Raw genomic sequence first — 26,684 nt, 5'->3', positions numbered from 1 at the left:
ACGTTGCGAAGTTGTCTATCACTTAACCACGCTGTAGCCACTGTAACGTTTAAAGTCTTTATACACACACACACACACACACACACACACACATACATACATACATATATATATATATATATATATATATATATATAATATGGGGTTTTGAAAAAGCTGCACATTAAATTGCATAGTAGAGGCCCGACAAAAGTCGCATTTTCGTTACAAGTGAGGTACGATTTGTTTGTTTGTAGGGTCTAGCCTGACACATGCCCCGGCTCGATGCTCATTAATGCATGTGATGCTGTACTATTCCTTGTTAGCGAACGCAGCTACCTATGAGGCTGAGTTTTGCATCTTGCCCTAACTTTTTGTTGAAATATATGATGGGTCATTGGCTCCTTTGATGAAATAGATGAAACTCATGTACAGCATTTTGTGTCGCTAATGGTATATTTTGTTTGCTTGTAGAGCCGACGCAGATCTACCGGTTCCTGCGCACCCGGAACATGAAGTCGGTAAGTAGGCGCCAGACATTGTGTAGCGCGTGGGTTGTTCTGGTGTTTAGCGGGTGGGTTGGGGGGGGGGGGGGTGGTGTTGGCGGCGCTTATGCGGACTCGTGCTTGCGTGCCCTCAGCCCATCTTCCTGAACCGCACGCTCAGCTACATGCGCCAGAGGATGTCGCGCTCACACAAGGGGCGGCAGGGCTTTAAGGTGGACGGCTTGCTGGAGCGCTCCAAGCAAAGGCAGCGCGAGGTGCCCCTGGGCGCCGCTGCCAGCTTCATGACCATCACTTTCCTCGGCTTTTACCACAGAGGTACCTCCCATTTCCAACTTTATTCATTTACTAACATGTTGTTTATGGGTACTTCAACACTTTTAAAGGTTCCAGCAACTACAACCACAAAAATAAGTTAGGCCTATGTTGTTTATTAGTATTTCAACAATTTTAAAGAGAGACTGCTTCGTCAGAGAGGTTACAGCATCTTCAACCACAAAAATAAGTTTGCTGCACTAGCAAACCTGGGCGAGTTCACTAGACAAGTGCCTGCAAATTGCTTGTTAGGTCCAGGTGCATCCTTTAAATCCAGGAGACTTAAGTGATTTGCTTCTCTCTTGAATCCAACAGTCTATTGGTCTACTTCAAATGACATTCAGTTCATCAACTCACGTACTTAATTGCTGCAAAAATAGGTAGAGGGTTTTAATCTCTGTTTCATATGAATATGAATAAAATATTTGAATAATTAAAAAAAAAAATTATGATCTAAAATATGACCTCATGTAAGATGTTTTTCAAACAAAGCCTTAGTATTATTTTTAGTGTTACTGATGGCAAGGAGACAGTAGCATGGGATGTGTAATGGTTTGATGGTAATATGTGTATGTATATGATCATCTCATCTGTATTATTTTTCTTTCACTATTCCCCTATGTTTCCTCTCTTTCTTATACTCCTTTAATCTCTGTAAAAAAATTTTACCCTTGCTACTATTCCTTAGCGGTGGTCATTCCCTCTTCCCCATAGCCCTTATAACTAAAAATAATGGGAAATATAAACGAAAAGACTTTCAGAACCATCAGAAATGTTTTAACATAGCCTAAGGGTCTATTTTTTCTTACACCCAATTTTACTGGGAGGCCCTTATTCCTTATATACCACCACAACTTTTGCTATCCACTCTGCTTCCCCCTCCACCAAAATAGCTCTCCCCAAAATAAGCTGGGTCATCCCTGCTTTTCCTTTAGTTGTTATTTCCCTCTTCTTTCTCCTCTCTTTTCCCTTTTGGTTTCCTTTCTTCATATTCCTGTTTACCTTTCTTCGTTATTCTTTTTAGCCCATCCTTCGGTACCTGTCCATATTTCTTCCCTTTTCTTTCTCTTGTTCTCTCCCTCGCTATCCTCCCGGGTCGCATCGTTGCAGTGCTGTGTTGCTGGCTCACAGATCCACCCCAGGACCAGGTGAAGGTGGAGACGTTCCTGGTCAAGGTGTCCCACAAGCGTAGGAAGGACGTGTCGTCGCCGGTCATGCAGGTAATGGCTGCGAGGCATCCCTGCAGAGGTCTGTGGCGTTTTTCAACTCTGTTCACACCTCCGTGATAACACTTTCATCGCTTAAAAAAAAATCACTTAAGTGACTTTCTCCTATCCAAATCTTGAATTCGAATAACAGAGAGAGTACCTCTAATATACCCGTTGAATCCACATCTAGGAGTCAAGGGTCAAAAAGAAAATAATATGCAATAAATGAAAAATGTAAACTTTGGTGTTGAATTATTTTACCTGTTAAATGGTTGTTTCACAAATTAAGATTCCATAATAAATACATATTGTAATTTTATTTATATAATTACATGTTCAAGATACAATATCTAGGGAAATGGTAACAGGAAAAACATGAAGATAAATAATGGCCTAGTAAACTTAAGAGGTTATCAGGTTTGGAATATTTTTTTTTTACTTTATTTCCTTTTATATTTTCCTTCAACTCTTTTTCCTTGTAGCCTACATCAAAACTTTTTAATTCTAAGGATTTGATGGTATTTAAGAATTTGATTGGCCTCTCCCTAATTTTTTTTTCCTCCATGGAAGTGTAAGCATTTAGCATCTTCTCACGAAGTGAATTTGCCGAAAATCCAAGCGGAATGTGCTGCTATGATTTTTTTTTGTAACACTGGCTTTACAGCATGGCAGATAAAGATGCTCTTCTGAAAAATTGGTTTTTTGTCACATAGGCGGTGTTGATCTTCAAGCAATGTTATACTTCTGATTAAATTCATTGTACAATATTTCCTCAAAATTTATGTTAAATGGGGATTTAAAATAATGCAATACTATAGAGCTGTTTTTTTTTTTGTAAGCAAGTTATTTTGTCACTTTGCACAATGCCTCTAGACTAGCTGATATTGGTGCAAGATAAATTGAATTGAATAAAGAAATACGAGAGAAAATTAATTTGGTACCCCCTTCATTATGCTGTGCTTTCAAACCTAATTATTGCCATTGTATGCTGCGTGTTAGTTACTGTTTAGTTATTGTGTTGAAATGTGGCTTCGCATGAGATGGCCAGTTGTGCGGCTGCTGGACCAGTCCTGCATGACTGTAGAAGGGTGTCTGCTGCCCTAGGCCAGCCCTCGTGACACGGGTCGAATTGTCATCTATCTGCCGAGAGGCCTTGGTTGTGTTGTCAAGTAGCAAGGATGAGTGTGCGCTCTGGGACCAGCTCCCCAGCTCTGGGGAACAAACTCTTCTCCCCACTCTCTCCCGTTCGTAGCATGCTTAGTCAGTGTGATAGCTCAGCACCCAGCAGCAAAGAAAGTAAAAACTTGTAGACGGTTGATTATTAGTCTTCTATGATACGATACAACTAAAAAAAATACTGTTAATGTTCAAGGCATTCTTCAATGGCAAATGAGTGAAGCAATCGTGATTGGGGTATTGTTGCGGGATGATGATTTAGATAAACACTATATGAAAGTTTTGTTCAGTAATAGAGAAAATTGATCTTGATTATTTAAGGGCAGCTTATTTGTAAATAAGCATTTTAGACATCCTCAGAAACTTAGTGGTTTTGCTACACAACTGTAACATTGTTGACTACATGCAATGCTGTTAGGAAACCCTGTCATAACAGTCAATCCCCAGACCTGGTGTGAGGTGTCTGCCGTTTGGACAGTTACGGCCGGGCTGGCGATGCAGGTGGATGCTACTGCTTGCAGGTTTCGGTGGGCGTGAGCGAAGTGCCTACCAACCCGTCGGAGGAGCAGCCCCCGACCAAGGCCCCCACCGTCTCCATTCCCACCGAGTCGTTCCGGTTGTCCAACGGCCACCTCGTCAAGTCGTACGTGCTGCTGCTGAGGGTGTCGTGTGCGTGCCAGGCGGCTGGCACTCTGCAGTCCTCCGAGGGAGACTCCGGTGAGAGTGCAACTGCCAGTCGACACGGTGTAATAGGATGCAGAAACGGTACAAGGAATTACATCAGTTGTGGACTCGATTCCAAAATTTGTGTTTCTAGGGGAGGGGGGAGTAGTCATCCTATGCTGTAAAATATAGACATTCTTATTTAGTTTAGGACAGTGGATGCAAGCTGGTCAAGGAAATATTTCTTTTCAAAATTACATTTAAATAAAAATAACTTATACCTATGTGTTTTTTGGGTTATGTTGCCCACCAAGGAGATGCAGATTTGGATCCCGGCAGTGTGGAAGTTGCAGTGGGTTGTGGGTGTTCTTGGGACACTGCCGTTTCCCTCACACTCCATCATTGCTCCATTTTCATGTCACCTCTCACCATCTATAATGACCCTGTTGTTGACGAGACTTTAAGGCGATTGGTGCACGGTAAAAAACGGTCACAGGCCCGAAAACAATGAATTTTGTATCATATGATCATTAAAGAGTCTAGATGCCTATGTGGGTGACTGTTACTATGTAGGAAGGTCAGGAGCTTAGTTCCAGCTCGTCAGTGGCGAGATGGCCTTCAAACGGGAAGGGTGTCGCTGGCGGTCGCTCTGCGGCCTGCCATCTAGGAGGAATTAACAGAACCTCGAAGGTTTTATCTCCCTCTCCCTCTAACACACAGCCGATACGGTTCTATCGTGCCCGGAGGTGGGGGAAGGTTTAGCAGGTTTCTCTTTCACTCATCCTTCGCCATGGGGAGGCGGAATGGATTATTTATTTGTTCGCAACTGCGCACGTCATGTGGCTGAGAGCGCACATCTTCTCACTCAACTCGCTCGTTCTCTCACACTATTTCAATAAATCTTTTCAAATCTTCAACATCAATACTTTAAACCATTGCGCTTCCTACGGATTAATTATATTTCATGCACGTGCCAGAATTCAGCTGCAAAAAAATAAAACGGGTAGTCAATTTTTTTCTTCAAAAACCTTCCGAAAAACCGTGTGTTAAAAAACATTCTGAAAGCCCATTTTTCTAGATAAATGGAAATTCTAAATCACCTACGCCACAAGGAAACATTGTGCTTTAATATTATGTAAAGAAAACACCTCTTAGTTTTATAGTTATGTAAAGGTGGTGTGATATGTTTTAGATGTGGCACCATCTTATCATCCATGTAGAAGAGTTACCCGAAAAGCTAACAAGACTATTGCCATGGAAATGGAAATATGGTTAAGGAAATATTTTTCAAATGTTTGTAAACAGTAAACAACATATAAAAAATCTTATAACTGTAAAATTAAAATGCAAACAACCCTATAGCAAATTTAATTTCAATATGAAAAAGTCTACAATAATGTTTACAAGAAACGAAATTGCAATAGCAATACAAAAATATCGCAATTTTGTTATATTGTTAACATATATATTATTTTTAATGAAGGCAATAAAAATGACATACTCAATATTTGGAATACAATAAATACCTTAAGCCCTACATAATTGCTGCGATATTCACAAAAAATTCTTTTCTTAAATACAGTGAAACCTCTATCCATCGTTTTTCAAAGGACCAGCAGAAAAAAACAATGCATGCAGGAAAACAATAGATGTGGGATTTGTTTACAGACCTCGGTAAATGTATGCAAACTGCAAAGCAATAGTTTCCAAGCTTATTATACATAAAATCATTATAAAAAATTTAAATAATAGTAATCATTTGTTAAAACAGTTTTACTTTAAATTACTTTTTTTACTTGAGGGCCGTATTTGCTGATCTGCACACGTATTTCTTCACGTTTGTTGAAGACCGAATTTAGTGTAGGTGGAATTCCGAGACGTTTAGCAACATCCACTCTCTTCTCGCCAGGATTCTTCTCCACTTCTTCGACGATCTTTAACCTCTCGTCTAGTGTTTTTACTTTTTTCGGTCGGGCCATCACCAAGGTCACAATAAAAACGTTAAAATATATTTAATGTAGCTGCTGAATACTTTCAAATGCACCGTATTTTCACGTGACCGCGTGCCAAAAAATGTTTACATGTAGATGCATAAAACAAAACAGAAATGAATTAGACCAAAGATGACGAGATACATAAAAAAGACGTGCGTAGTGTTGCCAACAAGACAAAAAGACCGTCTGAGCGATGAGATAAAAGCGCAACTATCGATTATAGAAGTACATTAGCCGCCATCTTGCGTTGTTCAACGATCGATACAAGAAAAACAAAGGGCGCGTTCCAACATTTTGAGCGATCAATACGGGAAAAACGAACATTCAAAAACGACACAAACGGGATTATTTAACGTTGTTTATATGGGCTTATTGAAGGGACCAGAATAAACAAACGATTGATACGGAAAAATGCGGGATCCATGCATCGAGGTTCCACTGTATAGTAATTAAAAAACATCGTAAATAAATTATGAACATACATATTATGGTGAAGGAAAGTGGACACTATCACACTGAAAAATCTTGGAGGGTAGTTTTCCTCATCTTATTTCTTTCTTTGCGTTTTTGGTCTTGTTCGTTAAAATATTTCATGTTCAAATACTTGATACGCATATACGTTCTTGTCCTGACAAAACAGTATATAACTTCTTCTGGATATTTATTTTCAGTAGTTCCGCAAATAATTTTAGTCAGTGATTCAAAAATCCGCTCTTTTTTGCACAAATTGTTGCCATGAATATTATCAAAACACATTTCAGTGATCTTTATTAATTCAAAAAATTCATTAGTGGGACATTTTAAGTTACCCTTTGATTGTACATGTATCCAGCTATCGTCCTCCGAATTGAAATCCGTAGTGCCAAGGTCAGGATATTTATTTCTGAAACGGTGTGCTATATAGCCAGAAACATATTTCAGCCCTTCAAGAGAAATTTCGTCACTTGAAAGGGGCCTGGCCTCTAAATCTAAGTCTATTTCTTCCATGTCAGCAAGATCTATTTCATTTAAAGGTGATTTCTCTTGAAATGTCTTTGTAAAATACATTACCTTGCACAAAAGTAGTTCTGTGATTTCATTCTGATAAGCACTGTCCTGTTCCATTTCATTTGACGAAGAATCACTTACCAAACACATTTCGTCTGTCTTCTCATCCGTGTTTTTCCGTTCAGCAAAAACTGCTCCAGAATGTTTTCACAATATGTAGTTAATAATTCTGTATTTAAAGTAAATGGGCGACAGATGCGTATTTTAATGTCCCATACCTCTAATATACGGAGAGAGAAAAAACCACTCTAACACATCTTAGTTCAGTTTAACTGTTAACAAATATTTAGGTTAACAGGTCCTATACATATTTCTGAATGTTTTACTGACTGAGTTATACTGGACATTAATTAAATTGATCGCTGATATTTATACTTTTAAACGAAATTTTGGATTTATCATTTTATGTAAACTCTAATGCGTTAAAAAGTGTAACGCAACACTACACACAGGTAGTGATGTCTAGTGCACTGCCCTATGCACATTAGTTAACAAAAAAATAAAATGAAATATTAATTACTGATAAATAATACCTTGATGTTGTGATACAAGTAACACATGCTTATCTGATATTTATCTCAATTAGAATACAAAATAGGAAGACAAAATAATTAACTGATTTTAAGACTGATTTATTACTTACACAGTACAGTGCATTTTGAAGACAAATGGGTCTTAAGAAGCGAAAATCGTACTTGATTAAAGGATGGTATGGTGTTCGGTATATTAAGGTTTCCCTCAAAGTAACGGTTTCACAATGCTTTTAAGATATTAGTTACATCCCAACATAAGTTTAAAACATTTCTCTTAAGAGTGTGCTTCGTAGCATTAAAAGATGTGCCTTTATTATTTTGCAAATTTATCATTGTTATGGTGATGATGTCAGGGGTTTTCGTAATATTTTTTAGAAATAAAGTACAGTATTAGCAACTAAGTTAAGAACTGTTGTTTTATTCACACAGAGAAAAGAAATACAAAATGCTAAAATTTGGCGTTTGTCTTTTTATATACTATATAGGTTTGTTATTATATGTGTGTTGTAACATGTATAAAAATGTTAAATATATTCAACAATATTTGGTAATTATATATATTAAAAAACTTTTATGTACGCGACTTGAAACTACGTGAAAGGTTTTCAGTCTATAAAGGCCTATTCTATGATTATTTAAAATTATTAATTCTTATGCAAACAATTAATAAAATTGGAAGTTTCTTACATTGTCAGTATATGCATAGCATTACAGTTATTCCAAACAATTCTCTACCAGTGTTTACCTAAGGTTTGCATGTTACGTTGGTTCTTCTACTAATACACGTATATTACAAGAGGTTTGTAATAGATGAAATGAGGTAAGTAAGAATTCGTTTTTATAAACGTTGTGTATGAAATTATAAATTTTGAGACGTATAATAACAAAAAGAAGTGCGTTCCGAAGACATATGCCAGTAGTGTTACCCACTGAAACAATATTCCCACTTCAACTCTCTGTAAAAATAGTAAAAATAAAAGTATGGGGTTGAATGCGTCAAAAGGGGTATATAAATAAAATTTGAGGCTTCTTCCGTATTTCATATGCTGGTGTCCCCCACTTATAATTGCAAACAAAATTTTTTCCTCAATGTTGTAATTTACTCTGCGTAATCACAAAAAATGTTGGCAGTAAATATGTATTTAATTTTTAAAAATGAAAGCATTCATGTTTCGAAAAAAATATTAAAGCGATGTGGGGAAAAATGTTTACAGATACTCCAGTAAAATTTTCAGTTTGATTGTTTTGATAGTTTCGGAGCTGTTGCGAGTTTAGTTTGGAGGATTTTTCGGCCGCGCGAGGCAAGTTTGGCTCTTTTTCGTTTTCTTCCAGCGTAGGAAGCAGGGAACAAACGCCGATACCCGGCTTCACCTCACATCCTCTGCTGGCCTTCCCTTGTCCTCTCCAGATGTATTACTGTATATTAGCTCCATGAGCGCGACCTTGACAGACCCTTCGTTTCTTCGGCCTCCTCTCTCGTCCTCCCTCTACACCCCATTCTTCCCCCTCCCCACCCGCAGGCTGCGGCCAGCCGGCCGAAGCTCCGCCGGACTACCTGGTTTCGACAAGCGCCGTCCTCAGCGCCACGTCGCGGGGACATTCTTCCCGGCGGCGAGAGTTTTACACGCAGCACTAGAACTGTCACTCCAGAGGGCATGTTTTGAGTCGGATCATATCAAAAACAAAAGGATATGAAAATATATACATAACTCAATAGTGTTCTGCCAATTATGTTTTCATTTTCATTTAAATTTATTCTTTAAATCGCTCCTGAAGTAGTCCAGCAGTGATCAATGGAAATTGTCAATATTAAACTGTAATTTTGACGATGAAATTTTTTTTTCTTACTTTTATAGGTGCAGAAACCTATTCGTACACTCGTTCCTTGAACTATACTTAAGTTTAACATAATGATGTGTTTTCTAAATAATTCTGGCTTGGAATAAAAATAAATGCATTTAAAATGACATAACTCAGTAAAAAAAAGTTTATTAAAATATCCTAGGTATATTATGTCTTAAAAAGAAGCATCAAAAATAAATATGTACCGTTAAATTAGTTTTGTCGTAATATTTTCCATGCACCAATTGCCTTAAGCCCTATTTCATTCATTATATTTAAGTTATGGAATAGAGTAGGGATCTAAGGCTCTGTCCCACACATCATTATTTTTTTTTATTACTATTTTTAGGACTATTTCTGTAAATTAAACACGTTCCCTCACTGGCAATTATTGTTCTGACAAATATTTTCAACAGATACAAGTAGGTGTTCTTTGAATTGTTCTTGCACTGGTATAGGTTAGTTCAAGATGTTATTTTGGACATATGCCATTGCTGGTTACACTGTATGTCATTAGAAACCTCAATAACAGACAAGAAAGATAATATGAAAACTCATAGAAAACAAGCCAAAATCAGGCAATGAAAAAAATTAAAAACCTAGAAAGCACTGAAAATTCAGTGGAAGGAATTAGTCAAAAAATTATTACAGCACAGATGGACACAATGACGATACCGTAGCAGCAAGAACAATAAATGACAACACGACAAGCAAAATAACCTAACAATAATACTAGATGATAAAATGGATAATACTATGACAACACAGAGATACATAGGCAAACCTAGTGATGTGACAGCACAGACAAACACCGTAGGCAACAGTTGTGCAACAACAAAAAAAATTTCTGGCCACCATAATGACAACAGCATAGATGAACACAGTAGCCATCCTAAGACAACAGTTGCAATATTTCGGGAACTGAGATCTGTTCCCAATTCAGGCAAAAGACTGATAGAGAACACTAGAAAACAGGTGGTGTGTATAGCTTCGATCCCTTCTCTTGGTGCGGCCAATGACAAGCGAGCAGTCGGTCCTCTGATTGGCCGTGCACCTGAGAGCTCGTTTCCTCCTGCGAGGATAGTTGGTTTGCTTTTGTTTTTCGTGGTAACCTAATTAACTTTTAATTAAAGGTATCCATATAAATTTTTTTTAAATTCAATACTTTGTTGACTCAAAATATTGTTATTGCTAACAATAAATGCTGATTATTTTATTTTTGTTTTTATTGTGTGTTCTTCCTGTAAGAGAAGAGCAGCATTGTCTTAATAAGCCTGCTGTGTTCATCTGTGCTGTCATCGTGGTGTCCAGAATATCTGTTTTGTTACATCACTGGGTCTCTCTGTGCATCTCTGTTATTGTCTTGTCCATTTTATTTGTCTAGTATTATTTTTGAGTTATTCTGTTTGTCGTTGTATTGTCAAAGGTCTTTTTCGTCTTTGTTTACTTTTTTTTGTTGGTTTGTTATCATGTAACCATATATTCTTAATGCTTTTTGTCCCCATTTATTGACAGAAAAAACCTGTCCATATGGAAATTGATTTTACTGAAATATATTAAATAATGGTCACCAATACACATGGTAAGCATTTTAAGAATTTATTTTAATGTTGTTTTATGAATGGTCAAGTATATTTACCTTATTGTGCTTGCTTTTTTTCTTGACTTTTTATCTGGGGGCGCGATTTCAGTCCAACCCCTGTTTTCGTGAACGGTTTTTGTGAATAAAAACCTCAGCCTCTATTCAGGTTTATATGGTAAGTAACAAATCCAGCAAAACTTCTTGTTAGTTGCCTTTTAACTGGTGAAGACGTAGCCGTGATCCATGGTGAGGACGGGCCCCGGGGCTGTGTGATGCAGAGCCGGCGCAGAAGCGACGCAAGGCGGCAGGCTGGCGCTCGGCGGAGGAGAGGCTGTATGGCTCCGAGCTGGTGGTGTACGACAAGCACCGCCGCTGCCTGCTGGCGGACGGGGAGTACGAGCTGGTGCTGGGAGAGATGCAAGGCAGTGTCAGGTACTCCCCCAAGAAGCACTCGTCCTGGGAGACCATCGGCCAGATAGACGAGGTGAGAGCATCCACGTGGCTTATTGCCATTTTGTGTGTGCAAGGTTGCACACAGCTTTTGGACAAACCACACTAAATGTCAACTAATTAAAAGAAAAAATATATTTCTTTTTTATTTTCCTCTGTTACTGAGTTTAGCTGGTCAACATTATCCGTGGGTTAGGTGTGTATTTTTTACACCAGTGTTTTTCCTCTGCATTTATTAAATTATATGATAAATTCAAACATTGCATTTATTTTACTTACAAATTTTGTAGTATTCAATTTACCATGTAAATATTCTCATAGTATAAAGAGCCAAGAATGCACCTTAAATTTTATATTTGGCAAGTATTGGTTCATTTTCAAATCAAACAATTATCATTACATTGCAAACTGTCATCTGAGAGAGCATGTTGCAGTTTTAACATTCACAATACCAATACTGTTTTCAATCTTTAATAGTTTTGAAGCTGTATTGAAATATATTTCTGTATTTTCCTATTTTACTTCTTTTCTTTGTTTACTTACCGTGTTGACCCGCATATGAGACGCATATTTTTTTCCATTTTTGAGTTTAAAAAAATGTAGAACTACCCTTTTACGAATTTTGAACTTTTGGTTAAAAAAATTTTTATTTTCAACTTCACCCTGTGGTTGAATATTAGCCAAGGAATTTAAGGTTGTTACCTCGAAAAAAATAAGGTAAATCTGAAAATTTGGTCATTGTTACTAAACACCTTGCTGAACAACATACTGAAATTCCCCTATTTTCCCATGTCAGCGTCATAATTTTTTCGTGCAATAATGTCGTAAGTCCCCCTAAATGACACAAGGACGCAAGGGTCATTCCATATGAAATCAACCAGAGGCCTTAACCTCTACACCTTAGATTTTCATGTTTTTTTGTATATTGGTAATATCAACTAAATACATTATAAATCTATTTTTTCTAAAAAAAAAATTTGAGTATTTTTTTTTTATAAATTTTTGAAAATTGCAAAAATAGCCCTTTTTAGCAATGTTTTGGATCACTCAAATACTTGTAGGTTTCCAACTAATGGTGCTAGAAGGCTGTTTGACAGCTCATTTTAAAGGTCATTGAATGGCTTCAATTTGATATGTAACATGACCAACTTTGGAAAAAAAAAATAATTTTTATTTGTTTTCAAAATTTTTATAATTGAATTTCTAAAAAACACCATTTTAGATTTTTTTTTAAAAAAAGTATGTTTTTCCTACATATATTGGTTAGATTTGTGTCAAATTTCAAGGTGGAGAATCAATGGGATCATGAGTAAATAAAAATGAGAAGTTTAGTAGATGCTTAAGGGGGCATGGTAGATAAATAAATGCTTTAAGCGTCAGTTGGACGTTATTGGTTTTTGGAAGACAGCATTGAAAAACTGCAAAACAACAATCCTACATAATGTTTTTTGCCAACTTTATTAGCAGACGTCCTAAAAAGACAATTCTCGAGCGTTGTTTCTTCCGCAGCAATTAAATGTTCGAAATTACCAAGGCAGAAGATTTGGCTTCAAGTAATCTTCAGTTTTTAATTAATGCATTTAGCTCTGGTTTAGATACCATGCCGCCTTAAGAAATAGTTGCAGCAAGGAAGAGTAGCATAATTTTACATAAAATTTTGACTTAGTAAACTATTCAAATTTTATTTTTATAGACTAAAAATTTTTGACAAATTATAAAACACGGATAACAAATCTTACCTTACATTGATCTAGTGTTCTGTGATTAAACATTTGATCAATATGATAAAACAGATGTAGCCTAAGTTCAAAGCATATGATCTTGCTGAAATGTTGTAGCCTAAGTTATAACTGACAAAACATGTTACTGTGAAATACAATAACTTTTGGTGGCTTGCATGTATATTGGCAAAAAATAATGATAATAGTGAAGTTAAAGTCAGTTTTTTACATCCCAAAGGACCTGCTGCTTCCTTTTTTTATCCAACACCAAGAGCCGATATACTAGACATTAGAACTGAAGATCTTCTTAAAAAGGTTGAACCTTGTACAGCAACTGGGAGAACTTTTACACTCACTAAAAAAGAGATTGTAGAGACATCACACCTGCTTGAACGAAGTATGCCACAACCTAAGTGAAAACTGTAAATAATTAAATATATACTAAACAGAGTTTTTTCATGAGCAATTATATGTTTTGTCAGTTATAACTTAAGCTACATCCTTTCAGCAAGATCATATGCTTTGAACTTAGGCTACATCTGTTTTATCATATTGATCAAATGTTTAATCACAGAACACTAGATCAATGTAAGGTAAGATTTGTTATCCGTGTTTTATAATTTGTCAAAAATTTTTAGTCTATAAAAATAAAATTTGAATAGTTTACTAAGTCAAAATTTTATGTAAAATTATGATACTCTTCCTTGCTGCAACTATTTCTTAAGGCGGCATGGTATCTAAACCAGAGCTAAATGCATTAATTAAAAACTGAAGATTACTTGAAGCCAAAACTTCTGCCTTGGTAATTTTGATTATTTAATTGCTGCGGAAGAAACAACGCTTGAGAATTGTCTTTTTAGGACGTCTGCTAATAAAGTTGGCAAATAACATTATGTAGGATTGTTGTTTTGCAGTTTTTCAATGTTGTCTTCCAAAAACCAATAACGTCCAACTGACGCTTAAAGCATTTATTTATCTACCATGCCCCCTTAAGCATCTACTAAACTTCTCATTTTTATTTACTCATGATCCCATTGATTCTCCACCTTGAAATTTGGCACAAATCTAACCAATATATGTAGGAATAACATACTTTTTAAAAAAAAAAAATCGAAAATGGTGTTTTTTAGAAATTCAATATTAAAAATTTTGAAAACAAATAAAATTTTTTTTTTTCCAAAGTTGGTCATGTTACATATCAAATTGAAGCCCATTCAATAACCTTTAAAATGAGCTGTCAAACAGCCTTCTAGCACCATTAGTTGGAAACCTACAAGTATTTGAGTGATCCAAAACATTGCTAAAAAGGGCTATTTTTGCAATTTTCAAACATTTATACAAAAAAAACTACTCAATTTTTTTTAGAAAAAATATATTTATAATGTATTTAGTTGATGTTACCAATATACAAAAAATCATATAAATCTGAAACATGAAGTTTCTAAATTAATTTTTCTTTGGTTGATTTGATATGGAATGACTCGCAAATGTACATCCGAAAACTATTTGCATCAACTGACATCCACGGGGATAGACTCAAATTAACCACCGGACCACACAAATGTTATATGTAAGCAGACACAGTAATAAAATATACTTGAAGTAAAAATATTATAGATCGAACTTTGACAATTCTCCGAAAATCATGGAATTTATGAAAAAAAAACTATCCATAGGTTAAAAAGTACCGCAAATAACAAAACATAAGTTGCACAAAATCAATTCCTTAAGATTTGAGCTTTTCAACGGTGTATCTCACACTTCTATGTGACAAACAGTTACCGAGATACGGTGGCTCAAGTACCAGCATGCGCCATCAGATATGACTCGGACGGAAGGCGGGATGACATTTTCACTAGTCAATAGTCTGCTTTTGGTGCTTCTAACGAGCCATTGCTCTAGTAAGATATAAACAGCTTTGTTATACTGTGTAAGTAATTTTACATATGATTTAATTATTTACTACATTTATGATATTAAAATTATGCTCCTGCTTCTCAAAAACATCTTTACGATGTTATACTCTGTGTAATCATTTTTAATTCAGGTTTTTCTTTGTAATGCCATGCACTATAAAAAATTCCTTAATGGTATCATAATAAATCTCAAATAACGAGAAACTATAACACAGAAACATAGTTGTAAGAAATGTAAGATATAGTACCTTAATAATTTCAAAGTAAAACTATGAATCTTAAAATATAATTTTTTTATATTATTATTTAATATTATTTTAATAAGTAGCTTATGTTTCAGTAACAAGCCAATACAGGCACTAGGAAATTTAACCTTCCACATGACTATGTATGTTAATCATTTTTGGTTGGTATGTAGTTTGGGAACTATTCTTTTCAAGTGTGTTTATATGTATATGTGTGTGTGTGTGTGTGTGTGTGTGTGTGTGTGTGTATAAATTCTGACAGCTCCGAAACAATTAAATTTTTTATGCTGTTTTTTGTTTGAATATAATTGTAGTGCCTGTGTCGTTAGTACATAAATTTATATTGCTTCGTAAATTTGCTTAGTTTTCTTATCAAGAAAATTCCTTGAAAAACTAAATTTTGTTCCTTGAAAACCTGGAAATGTGTATGAATTTCAAAATCAAAGTTTGGTGGCCACCCTGGTATGTGTTTTACATTATATGTGTTGTGGGCAGAAATTTTTTTATTTTCAATACATTCCATTGTGCACACTGTACCGTCTGCTAATGGGCTTCAGTCAACATGGTCAGAGTGAATAATTGCTTGTCGTAGAACGAGATGACAGGTGTGTGACTGTGCAGGAGTGTGGGCCGTTCGAGGTGTTCAGTCAGCGGCCGACGCTCAAGTTCCGCCTGACGTGGAGCGCAGAGTCCATCAGCGGGATGGTGGACCGGCCGCGGCCAATCACGTTGCTCGACAGTGTCAACGACAGCAGCAACAAGGAGAACCGTCCTGGTGAGAACGCGATTGCTTTTTTCCTGTGGTCTTGACTATGGTTGTGACTAGGGGTGGTCGGGCAGAGACATATAGTTTCGGGCGGGCTCGGGCGGGTAACCAGCCTATACCTTCGGGTTCGGGCAGTTTCGGGTCGGGCATCAAATTAAATCAATTTTGCGCATAATGTAGCCTGCTTTCTTTACAAAAGAGTTTTTACACTGACTGTTTAGTATTTATTTAAAAATTAGCTACAATAACATCTATCAATTATTTATTAATTTAATTTCTAACAACAAAATGCAAGGTTATGCCAGTTACTGCATTCCCTTGGTTAAATTTTGACTAAGCATAACTAGTTCCTCAACATGTTCGTCCAGCAGTCTCTCTCTTCGAGAAGTACACACATTTCCTGCTGTAGAAAATACTCTTTCACTGGCAACTTGACTGGCTGGAATTGGCAGATATTTCAAGACTAAGTTTCTCAGAGCAGGAAAGCGCACTATATTGTCAGCCCACCATTTGCAGGGATTTTCATCTTGCTGCAGTAAAGGTTCTGCCAAGTAACTGTCCAGTTGTTCACATGGAGAAGCATTTAAAACATAACCACCAGACAGACGTGTTTCTGATGAAGCTTTCTGCACCCTACTCCAAATACTGCTACTTTGAAAACTTGATTGTCCATCAGAAGTACTAGGTGTATCTGAAAAAATAAAAATTGAATATAAATATTAAATACTAAACTTTCTATATGTCTAAAAGAACCAAAACATTTTTAAAGGACATGCATAATCCTTGAAAGGGCTGTGTAGACCAAAATTGTTCAGTGCTACATTTACATGTGAAGTTATTCTATTAGTATTATAATAAGATGTTATCAGCTTACCTTTTACAGTGTTCTCTGATGGTCCCAATTCTTTTTTGAGATTTTTTTTTACAATTTCCTTTCTTGCTTGTGTCAAAACACAGTCCTTGAATCTTGGGTCCATAACTGTGCAATAGCAATGAGGTTCCATGTTTTCAAACATGGGAAATCTGCTTTTTATTGCAGCATAAAGATTCTTAGCAAATGTTTTAGCGGATTTCTGTGCACACAAACCGTTCACATAATCCTCTAAAAACGAAGTAAGACCATACAAAATGGGAATAACCATTGATGCAGTTGGTAGGTGGTCAGTACTAACATCCCTGGTTGCTTCATCAAGAGGTTTTAACACTTCAACATAACCAGCAATCAATTCCCAGTCATTAGGAAGTAAGTTTTCACAGTTTGACTTCACAAGCTCAATTGATAAAGGCAGCTTGAGTTGCAGCAGTCTGTGAAGCATTGCATACTCGCTGTTCCAGCGTGTCTCTACATCCTGTATAATTTCCAGTGTTGAACTCATTCCACATTCTGTTTGTTGCTTTCTTAAATTTTCCGAAGCTACGTCGCTCGACTTGTAGTGGCCCACAATCTGCCTAGCTTTAGCTAACACTTGAGGAGCTCCAGTAGTCGCCTTCTTGGCATCTGATATTGTCAACTGCAGTGTGTGTGCAAAACATCTCATTCCAGTCAACTGCTCAGCCTTCCTCATTGCTGAACACATGTTCGCAGCATTGTCGGTGATACAGTAAACAGGTATTTCTAACTGTGAGAGCTGATAGTCCTCCAAAATTGACTGCACACACTGGCATATTGCATCTCCTGTATGGCTGCCAACAAAATGTTTGCAGCCCAGGCAGTAACATCTCATTTCAAATTTACCAGTAATATAATGACATGTCAGTGACAAAAAAGATATGTTGCTCCTTGAAGACCACATGTCACTAGTTAGGGAGAGGGACATAAAATTGTCTTTTTCAGAAAGGATTTTTGACAGAATGTCTTCTTTCATAGACATGTACATTGCTGGGATCACTCTACGTGAAAACGTTTGTCTTGAAGGCACTGTATACTGGGGTTGTGCCTCTTCAATCAGTGCAATGAATCCTTCCTCTTCAACAACAGAAAAAGGATGGGAATGCTGAGCTATCCATTTCCCAATTTTGTTGGTAAGTTTCTCAGCTTTCGAATGTGTGGATGGCCATTTTTGTGTTCCAGTAAACTGTTTCATTGTCATCTGCTTCTTGTGTGGCTGATTACCTTCTTTGTCTTTCAACGTTTTTTTCACACTTGCTTCTTTCTTCATAGTTTGCAACTCCATGAACTGTTTTTCAAGATTAGGATGTTTTTTCAAGTGCCTTTGCATGCTTGTTGTGTTGCCGTAAAGTGTTTTAATAACGCCGTCACAGTGTGTGCATTTAGCATTGTCTTTATCCACACGGGTAAAAAACTTCCAAATTGGTGTTTTCAAGATTAGTTGAGAGTCACTATTAGAAAGTATGTGGTCTTGTATGCCTTCACTGGTGTGGGTTAAGCTGCTTGCTTGGCCCTCACAATTATTTATACTCATGATGAGGTAGGAAAACTTATTAATTATTACTTAAGTTTTTGTATTAATGGAGCCATTAACAAGTGCACTTAAATTCCTGAGAACTGCCAAGACAATATCAAATATTAATCAGTTTTGGCCAAACACTTAATAATTTCAACCAGTTTACTTTTTCCGAAAATATGGCCAATGCAATGATACGCTTGAAGAATATCTCGTTTCAAATGTATACAAACAGTACTTCCATTGTTCCAGCAGTTATCATTGTTTGTTGGTTTTACTTCATGGCCAGCGGCTCAGCCACACGGCCAGTCATTTTACCGTGTGTAATAGTAAACACTTGGGTTAGATAATAGGTGAAAACGGTAAAACATTTTTTCAAATGCGCCAACTGGTTCAAAAAAACTGTTGTTTTTAATTTTATGTCATCCTTAAACATTTTACGGACAAAAAGCAATATTGCACTTTTGATTTGAACTGTCAACTTAAAGTCGCCGTCTTCGTCCAACGAAAAAAAAAGTCACAATCGCTCGGGCACGCGCATATCTTTTGTACTGTGTTGTCTTTGGTGCCATGGTGTCTACAATCACAACCAACATGGCCATTCAAATAAAACGATTACCAATAATTTATGTCTCATTTTACGATTGCGAACTTAGTTTTTTAGCCAATCTATTGTAACGCCGTAGAGTTTTAACAAAATGTACGGTATTTAACTTAGCGTAACCTTTTAGGTAAGTTACAGTTTATTTAGAGGCTTTTTTTTAATTTACGATGTATAATGTTTTAAGGTTAGTAAATAATTCACGGTTATTTAAAACTTATATAAAGTTCAAAATATATTTAAGTAAACGCATGAAGCTATATATTTTGCAGTTTTTAACAATTTCGTTACCAATTTCTGAACAATTGATCTTAAACACAAATTTTGCCCGATTTTTCGGGCAAAAGCGATACCCGACCGGTACGTCGGGTATTTGTAGTACCCGAAACGTGACCCGAAATTTCGGGTACCCGACCACCCCTAGTTGTGACTGTTATCCTGGAATAATACTTATTTGAAATAAATACTGTCTTTCACAAACCAACTCAATCACTTTTTAAGAATTCTTGGTTTCTTCCTCATCTGAAGAATGAGCTTGAATTTACCATTCTGTTTCCTAGAAAATATGTACTTGCATCAAAGCATTTAGCATTAGTGACTGCAAATATGGCCAATGTGCTGTTTTGCTAAGTTTCAATTGGCTGAATGCTCTCTTGACTTTCACATTACTGTCAGGGGAATCAAAATTGCTCTTGCCAACTTGGAGTGTTGAAAAATGTGGTTTACCATTTCTCTCACACATGAATACTTTGTGCCAGAATTTAATAACAAAACCATCAGAAAAGTTAAGAGGAACAATAAAAGTCTAAAGTGAATATTGTGAAGTTTGTTTATTATATGTTATACTGCATGTGGTCACAGCAGCTTCGTTTACCATTGTAAATAACCTGCATTTTTTTTGTGCCATGTGCCATTATAAACCATACAGCCATGAACCAAAACTTTGGTGACATTAGCGTAAGAGTTGAGTTGAGTTTTAGATCTCTCCCCTTTAAACTTTCATGCATTATGCATGAAATAAGTTGAAAATGCAGTTTTACAAAAATGAACATCAGATTACTAGGTCCATATTAAAATAAGTTTTAAATCAACATTACCAAATTCCTTCATGCATGTTCGGCAATGCTTGTTCTACCACTTTAAATATATTTTGGAAAAACATTTGGCAGCACTGAATTTACAACAAATTGCCATGGAAAAGTTTGTAACTTATTTTATTCTTAAACATAATCATTTAGACAGTAGTTGTTAATAGAATTGTTTCTAAAAAAAAAAGGGTAATTAAATCAGTGTTAACACACAAGTATGCCCAAAGTCCAAAAAGAATTGTGTAAGAAAATCTCACCATTAAAAGTGGACATTTTTAGATGCTTCAACATGCACATCACTTAACTCAAGATATGAAAATTTTGTGTAAAAATTGGTGATAATTTAGTTAAATTCGAGAATCTGTTTGATGGTCTGTAATCTGTGAAAACAGATTGAATCTGTGAAATCGTCAGGCCTGCTGAAAGTTAATGAGTCATACGCATACTTGATGCAACTTTTTACGTCAGAGTAATATGTATTTGGGGAAACTTTTTTATGTTTATTTCTGGTAGTTTTGAGGATGCAAATGTTTTGAAGAGAAACTAAATGTTGGCAGTGGCAGTTTTAAAGGTGTTGTAAATATGTGTTGCTAGTATGGCTGGTGATGTGAGACAAGACACACGTGTAAGAGAGGGCAGGCAAATGTAACGGAATGGCCGGCAGAGCGCTGCAACACCAACTGCCCGGCGATGATGGCTGCCAACCCGAGCGTGTGCAGCAGCGGCAGCAGCAACACATCGTCGGGCGCGGTGCGTTGCGAGGAGGGCAGTGGCGTGGCTGCACCTTTGCCCCGGCCACAGATAGTCTACCAGTTCCTGTACAACAACAACAGCCGGCAGCAGACGGAGTCCCTGGTGGACATGCACTGTCCCTGGTGCTCGTTGGACTGTGTGTCGCTGTATGCACTGCTCAAGCATCTCAAGCTGTGTCACCCCCGCTTCTCCTTCACCTACGTGGTGAGTTTGATGTGTCATCTCTGAAAAACCTTGTTTATATGAAGGCTATTTGTAAAGTAAGCTCCATTTGGTCATTAAAAAAATAAACTACTGAGAAAAAGTTTTTATTGACAGTTTGTTTACTACAGTAGAGCACCCCTCAACCGGAATCATTGGGGGAGAGGTCTATTTTGGTTATGGGAACATTCCGGGTAAGGGGAGTTGCGGTAGGGAGGCAAAGAAAAGATCCATTACATGCTGCACATATTAACTTATATGTATAGCCAAAGTTGTACTGTAAATATTTTCCACAGTTATAAAACCATACAATAAAAAATATGTAGATCTACTTACGTACTGTTTTCAAAACGTGCCGGGTCGTAAAACTCCGGGCTGGTTGAATTACCTTCATTCTAGCAAGCTGGCAAGCGGGTGTTTCTTATCTCTGTGGGTGGGTGCGTGCGTGAGCGAAGAGAATGATGAAGAGGGTTCGGGGGAGGTAGTAGGACTACAGCTGCAGTGTTGTGTTACTTCTGTGTTGACGTGCTAGTGATTCACACTTCCTGGAGAGTGTATAGTCACTGCCACGCAAAGTTTACATTTCACATACACAAGAATAACACTTCAAGCATCTCGTTTAAAAACTCATAGAGATAGAGAAATACAGGTAAATGTTGTCTGTTTAACCATATATTAACGTATAAATATGTACATAATACATATTTGTACACAAAATTATTGTCTACAAACTGAAAGCATCACACGTTGGAAGTAAATGTTACTCGTCAATCACGTGTGTCAACGTATGTAGTGGGAGTCGGTGTACATACTCTCGGGCCGGCCGGAATTTTCCGTTTACTTGACATAGTAAAACAATAAAACTACTTATAGCATAAACATCTTTATAGTAATTCAAGTCCGATGCGAAACCAGTGGCTATAATTAGCTCTGACAGACGTGCACGCGCGCGCCTACAAGACATGTACAGTCAGGCTAAAGCAAAAACACCTCGTTCCAGTGCGGAAATGTTTTGGAGATGTTTAGTAATGTTTTATTTTTATTGGAAAATTAGTTCCGGATATCGGGAGTTCCGTTTGTGGGAATTACGGTTGAGGGGTGCTCTACTGTACATATCTACTTCACATTTTCACATTGGCGCCATTCAGTTCCAAGCACTTTTCACAACGCTATATCAGTTTATTAACCCCTGGACATTGAAGTTGGCTTAGTAATGGAACCTACGTCTTAGCCATAGTCATGGATTTTGAATACGCAATGAATGTAGTCTAAATACAGGCACTTAGTAAACAGCTCTAGAAAATGTTCAAGCAATCTCCGTACTCAAGTCAAAAAACGATGGCTATGGTTTTTTGGGGTGAAATGGGTGTCATTTTTGTTGCTTTAATGAAATGTGAGTCAAAAATTATAACAACAATTACAAAATTTCTAAGCGGTGAACTTATATGCAGAGATGATAAAGAAACTGGTACAGTGTAGTGAAAAGTGTTTGAAACTGAATGGTGATTATGTGAAAATATAAAATAAGTCTGTAATAAACTAAAATCGTCAATAAGAACTTTTTCTCCCAAATTAAATTTTTTAATGGCCGTACAGACCTAGTATGTTCCTATAGATATATAGTAGACTAGACTTGCTAATAAAAAAAATTCTTAAAATTTTCATAAATTTTTGTTTCATAATATGAAGTTGAAAATTTCTTACTTAAGAATGAAAACTATATAACAGGTAGTTGTGAAAAACAGTTGTATGATAGTGATGAGTCAATTCCTGTTTTTTTTCCCGGTTCTCGGTTCGGTACGGATTGTTAAAAATCGGTTCTCGGTTCGGTACGGATTGTTAAAAATCGGTTCTCGGTTCTGACTTGTACAATAAAATTAATATTATTCACACATTATTTATGAGGTGTTTTAAGTAATAAACTATTTATTGTTTTGGCTACAAAAAAAGCACTAAAAAGCCTGTATCCATACTTACATCTTCAACATTTTACTGTTTATAATACTAAAAATAATAATTTGTTTGTATTGTTCTGTCCACAATGTTTTTTTATTGTATGCTTACAAAGAAATGCATTGGCATAATGTTTCAGTCTTTAAAGAGGCTATCAAAGCAAATTAAAAGGTTTAGTATAGTTTTCAAGCTACAGTAAACACACCAACCTAATACAAATGTAATATGTATTAATAAAAAAATAAATTCGAAATAATATAGAAAACATTTAATAAAACTAAAATGTACTAAATTAATCTAGTAATTACCTCAAGAAATCTACATACACCCTCCTTTAAAACATAGGAATAAAAAGAAAATATTACTTTACAATAATGGAAATAAATACAATGATTGTGAACTTTCAAAGAATTAAAATAATAAATTGTCCATCTAAATTATTGCCTACATTGAATTCAGTTTGTTTGCACAGTCAACAGTAAATTACTGCCACTGTCTGATGCCATTTCTTACACAATTTGCTCTATTTGGCCAGAATCATTATACTTTACAAGTGTCAACAAGCATTTCGTTTGACTAGTCAATAGTAAAATACATCTACAAATCCATACACCACTTACTAAAAAAAAAAACTTTAAAAACAATATTTTTATCATGTGTCCGCGAGATCTTCGTCAATGCTATTAACACTAAAAACAAAGACGTGTCACTTTCAAAGCAATCACGTTTTCCTAAAAGAGAAAGTTACTAGCCATTCCACTAGATGGCTGCAGATGCAGTGAACTTACACTCCAAAGCACTGCACATAAAGCATAAAATTTTAGAATGCCGAAAATTATTACGGAAAATTTTAAATCAATCATTAATTCGATTAAACAAATATTCTGTGAAATTTTCACTTTTAATTGTTCTTTATACACCAGTCACCCATACTTACGTGTCAACGACTCAATTAACTGCCTACTTTAAAAACAAATTGAAACAAACATGGCGTCTTCTATTCTCACATCTCTGCTGAGGCACATTATAGAGTTGCACACATCTATGAAATACATCTATGGCACCTTCAACTGTTATGTTTTGATTGTAAAACGTATTTTGTTTACAGATGTGACGAGAATATTTCCACGTGTAATTTATTTTATAGTTAGAGATGAATATTATTCCACAGAAGTCCAAAAAAATAATTCATATGTGAATTGGACGTGATGAGGCCTTACTTGAGGCACTCGAATTACGAGCCAAAGTACGCAGTCGCCAAAATACTATAAAAGCAGCCAAAACTATGTTCCCTAAGCAGGACCAGATGATGTTAGAAATAAAATAATGCATCACTGCCTTGCTCATATTTAATCTTTCCGAATTCGCAACATGGCATAGGCTGGGTACTGATACAACATACAAGTTTATATTAATTGCAGGTCGCGACCTTTCTTTAAAACAAAATGCAAATATAATAATAAAGATACAATATATTACTAAATTACCAATAATTTAACAAATAAAGATTTTACGAATAAACCAGAGAACCTTATTAACAAAAGCTATATTGAACAACTATACTGGTCATACTACCATACTAGATTTATTCTGTCCGCTATCTTTTTTTATTAATTTTTTTTTTCTTTATTTCCTCCTAAACGTTGTGAAACGTCACCATGCATTATTTAGCTGTCTTTCATTTGCTCCACACGTCCCCTTTCATAGAGCTAAGCTTGTCAAATTGGGTCTGAATTGACGTTGCAGTAGTCAGTACCCGCCCCCGTGTCAGCTTTGTTCGGAATACAGGAACCACGCAGTAAAAAAGTTTAAAAATCACTTGGATTCAAACCAAAGTTACGTGAAATTTAGTTTGTACTACTTTACACCAATGCCGCTACTTTTGTCACTCAGTTAGTTCCACAAAAACTCAACCCGGTGTGGTGTGTCGAGACTTACTTTTAGAATGCAATTTTGCCAAGGGCTGCCCAGGCTGGCCTCTCCTTGTGGCGTTGGCGAATGCGACCCCGCCTCTCCATAGCCGAGATCCAGCCAAACATTCTTCCTTCAGCAATTAGGTGTGCGCGCCGTCCATCGCTCGCTTCCGAATGACTCGCCGACTGCCGCCGCTGCCTCGAGCACGCCTCTCGTGACGTCAGGCCGACCAGCGCGCCGTGCGGTGACCACGCGTAGAAACAAAAACAGCTGAGCGCTTGTGTCCGTTCCGTTTTGACACATTACAGGGCGTTTTAAGCAAGACAAAAAAAAAGTGTATCCATAATGAAGCATTAGAGCAAACAAAATTAACAAACCAGTTAAAGGAAATTTCATAATATAAATTTAAGTAAGCAAACAAAGGTAAATGCCAACGGAGGCGTGTCAAACGCCTCATTGAGTTGAGCCATTTCATGCTTCAGTTAAGCTGTAGTGAAGGACTATTTTCGTAAAGGGTTTTTGCTATACTACCGGTACCGGCACCGGCACCGACATTTTAGCTGTGGTTCTCGGTGCCGGTTAAAATGCTGAGAAACGTAGGAACCGAGAACTAAGAACCGGTACCGACCCATCCCTATTGTACGATAACACATTAGTTGAGTTGTCAGATAAATTGCCTTTCACAGAGGTGATTCGGCAGGAGCAAACTTGGAATTTTGGCAGGTAAAATCATTGTGAAAGTTTTAGTGAACCTGTTAGTTTTCCCAAAAAAATTCCTATTTCCTGCAGCCATGTCAAAGAGACTTAAAACTCTATATGTCATAACACTGAAATTCAAATAACATTTTATAGCATAAGAAGTGTTGCTTTATGGAGCATGTGTTCCCTTGCAGCCAATAGCCCAGGGGGCGCGCATCGACGTGGCTCTGAACGAGTGCTATGATGGCTCGTACTCAGGCAGTCCCCACGACCTGATCTCACAGCCTCCAGGCTTCGCATTCTCTCGGGACGGCCCCATGCGACGCACAGTCGTCTCCAACATCCTGGTGTGCCGCCCCAAGAGGCCCAAGCCCAGCCTTTCAGAGTTCCTGGAGCTGGACGAGAGCGAGTTCGACGGCCAGCGCCCCTACATGGTCGGCCACAACAGGTACATCAACCATATGTCCAAGGCCTTTAAGCCGGCATCCTATGGTTTGGCTTATTCTGTCATGTCTTCTTTTTTTTTTGTCCTGAGCTGTCAAACGATAAATATCGCAGCAGCATTCAAAGAAGATTGGGGAGGCGGGGGGGAAGTGAACATCCTGTTGCCTCTGTATATTATTTTTACTGGTAGGAACATTCTGACAGTTATAATTAAAGACCTTAAAAAAGGGGAGATTATTTTTTCTCAAATGCTGTGTTATTTTTCACAAAATTTGCAGCTTTATTTAAAACTAAAGGTGCCTTAAAAATTATAACTTTTAAGTGTTGAATTTAGTCATTAAAAGACAGCATAGTGAACACTTCAACATTACATTCTTTCAGGTTCTGCCTTCTTTCTGTGACAGCTGTGTGGTAGTGACTAAGTAACCGTACACTGTCAACATTGTTTAAAAGTGTACAAACAGCACGCAGGGCTGCTGGTGCAAATTTCAACTAATCTGCAAATTTCTTGCACATTTTCTTCAAGGGCTTCGTAATCCTGGGAAATCTCAAAGTCATGGAGTTCGGGAATAGTTTTCATTTGTGTAATAATATCTTCTGACTTGTTAAGGTTAATGTTCTTTGGGTTGAAACACTTATTTAAAGGCCTGAATACTGGTGCCGAATGGTCATTGTCCAACATATTT

General features: G+C 36.8%; 1 protein-coding gene across 2 annotated transcripts in view; it reads left to right on the top strand.

Moving 5' to 3' along the window:
- Positions 1 to 26,684, top strand: part of LOC134538268 (polycomb protein suz12-B) — a 56,486-nt gene that overhangs the window by 10,533 nt on the left and 19,269 nt on the right. For both annotated transcript variants that reach the window (XM_063379435.1, XM_063379443.1), the window contains exons 2-9: positions 454 to 500; positions 620 to 800; positions 1,929 to 2,017; positions 3,703 to 3,898; positions 11,121 to 11,326; positions 15,796 to 15,949; positions 20,699 to 20,991; positions 25,749 to 26,002. In XM_063379435.1, coding sequence (XP_063235505.1) covers positions 454 to 500; positions 620 to 800; positions 1,929 to 2,017; positions 3,703 to 3,898; positions 11,121 to 11,326; positions 15,796 to 15,949; positions 20,699 to 20,991; positions 25,749 to 26,002 — 1,420 coding nt within the window. The remainder of the gene's footprint in view (positions 1 to 453; positions 501 to 619; positions 801 to 1,928; positions 2,018 to 3,702; positions 3,899 to 11,120; positions 11,327 to 15,795; positions 15,950 to 20,698; positions 20,992 to 25,748; positions 26,003 to 26,684) is intronic.

The sequence above is a fragment of the Bacillus rossius genome, chromosome 1 (genome assembly GCF_032445375.1).
Source record: "Bacillus rossius redtenbacheri isolate Brsri chromosome 1, Brsri_v3, whole genome shotgun sequence".
Lineage (NCBI taxonomy): Eukaryota > Metazoa > Arthropoda > Insecta > Phasmatodea > Bacillidae > Bacillus > Bacillus rossius.
Note: the sequence above shows the minus strand (reverse complement) of the source record. Positions and strands in the feature narration are given on the sequence as shown.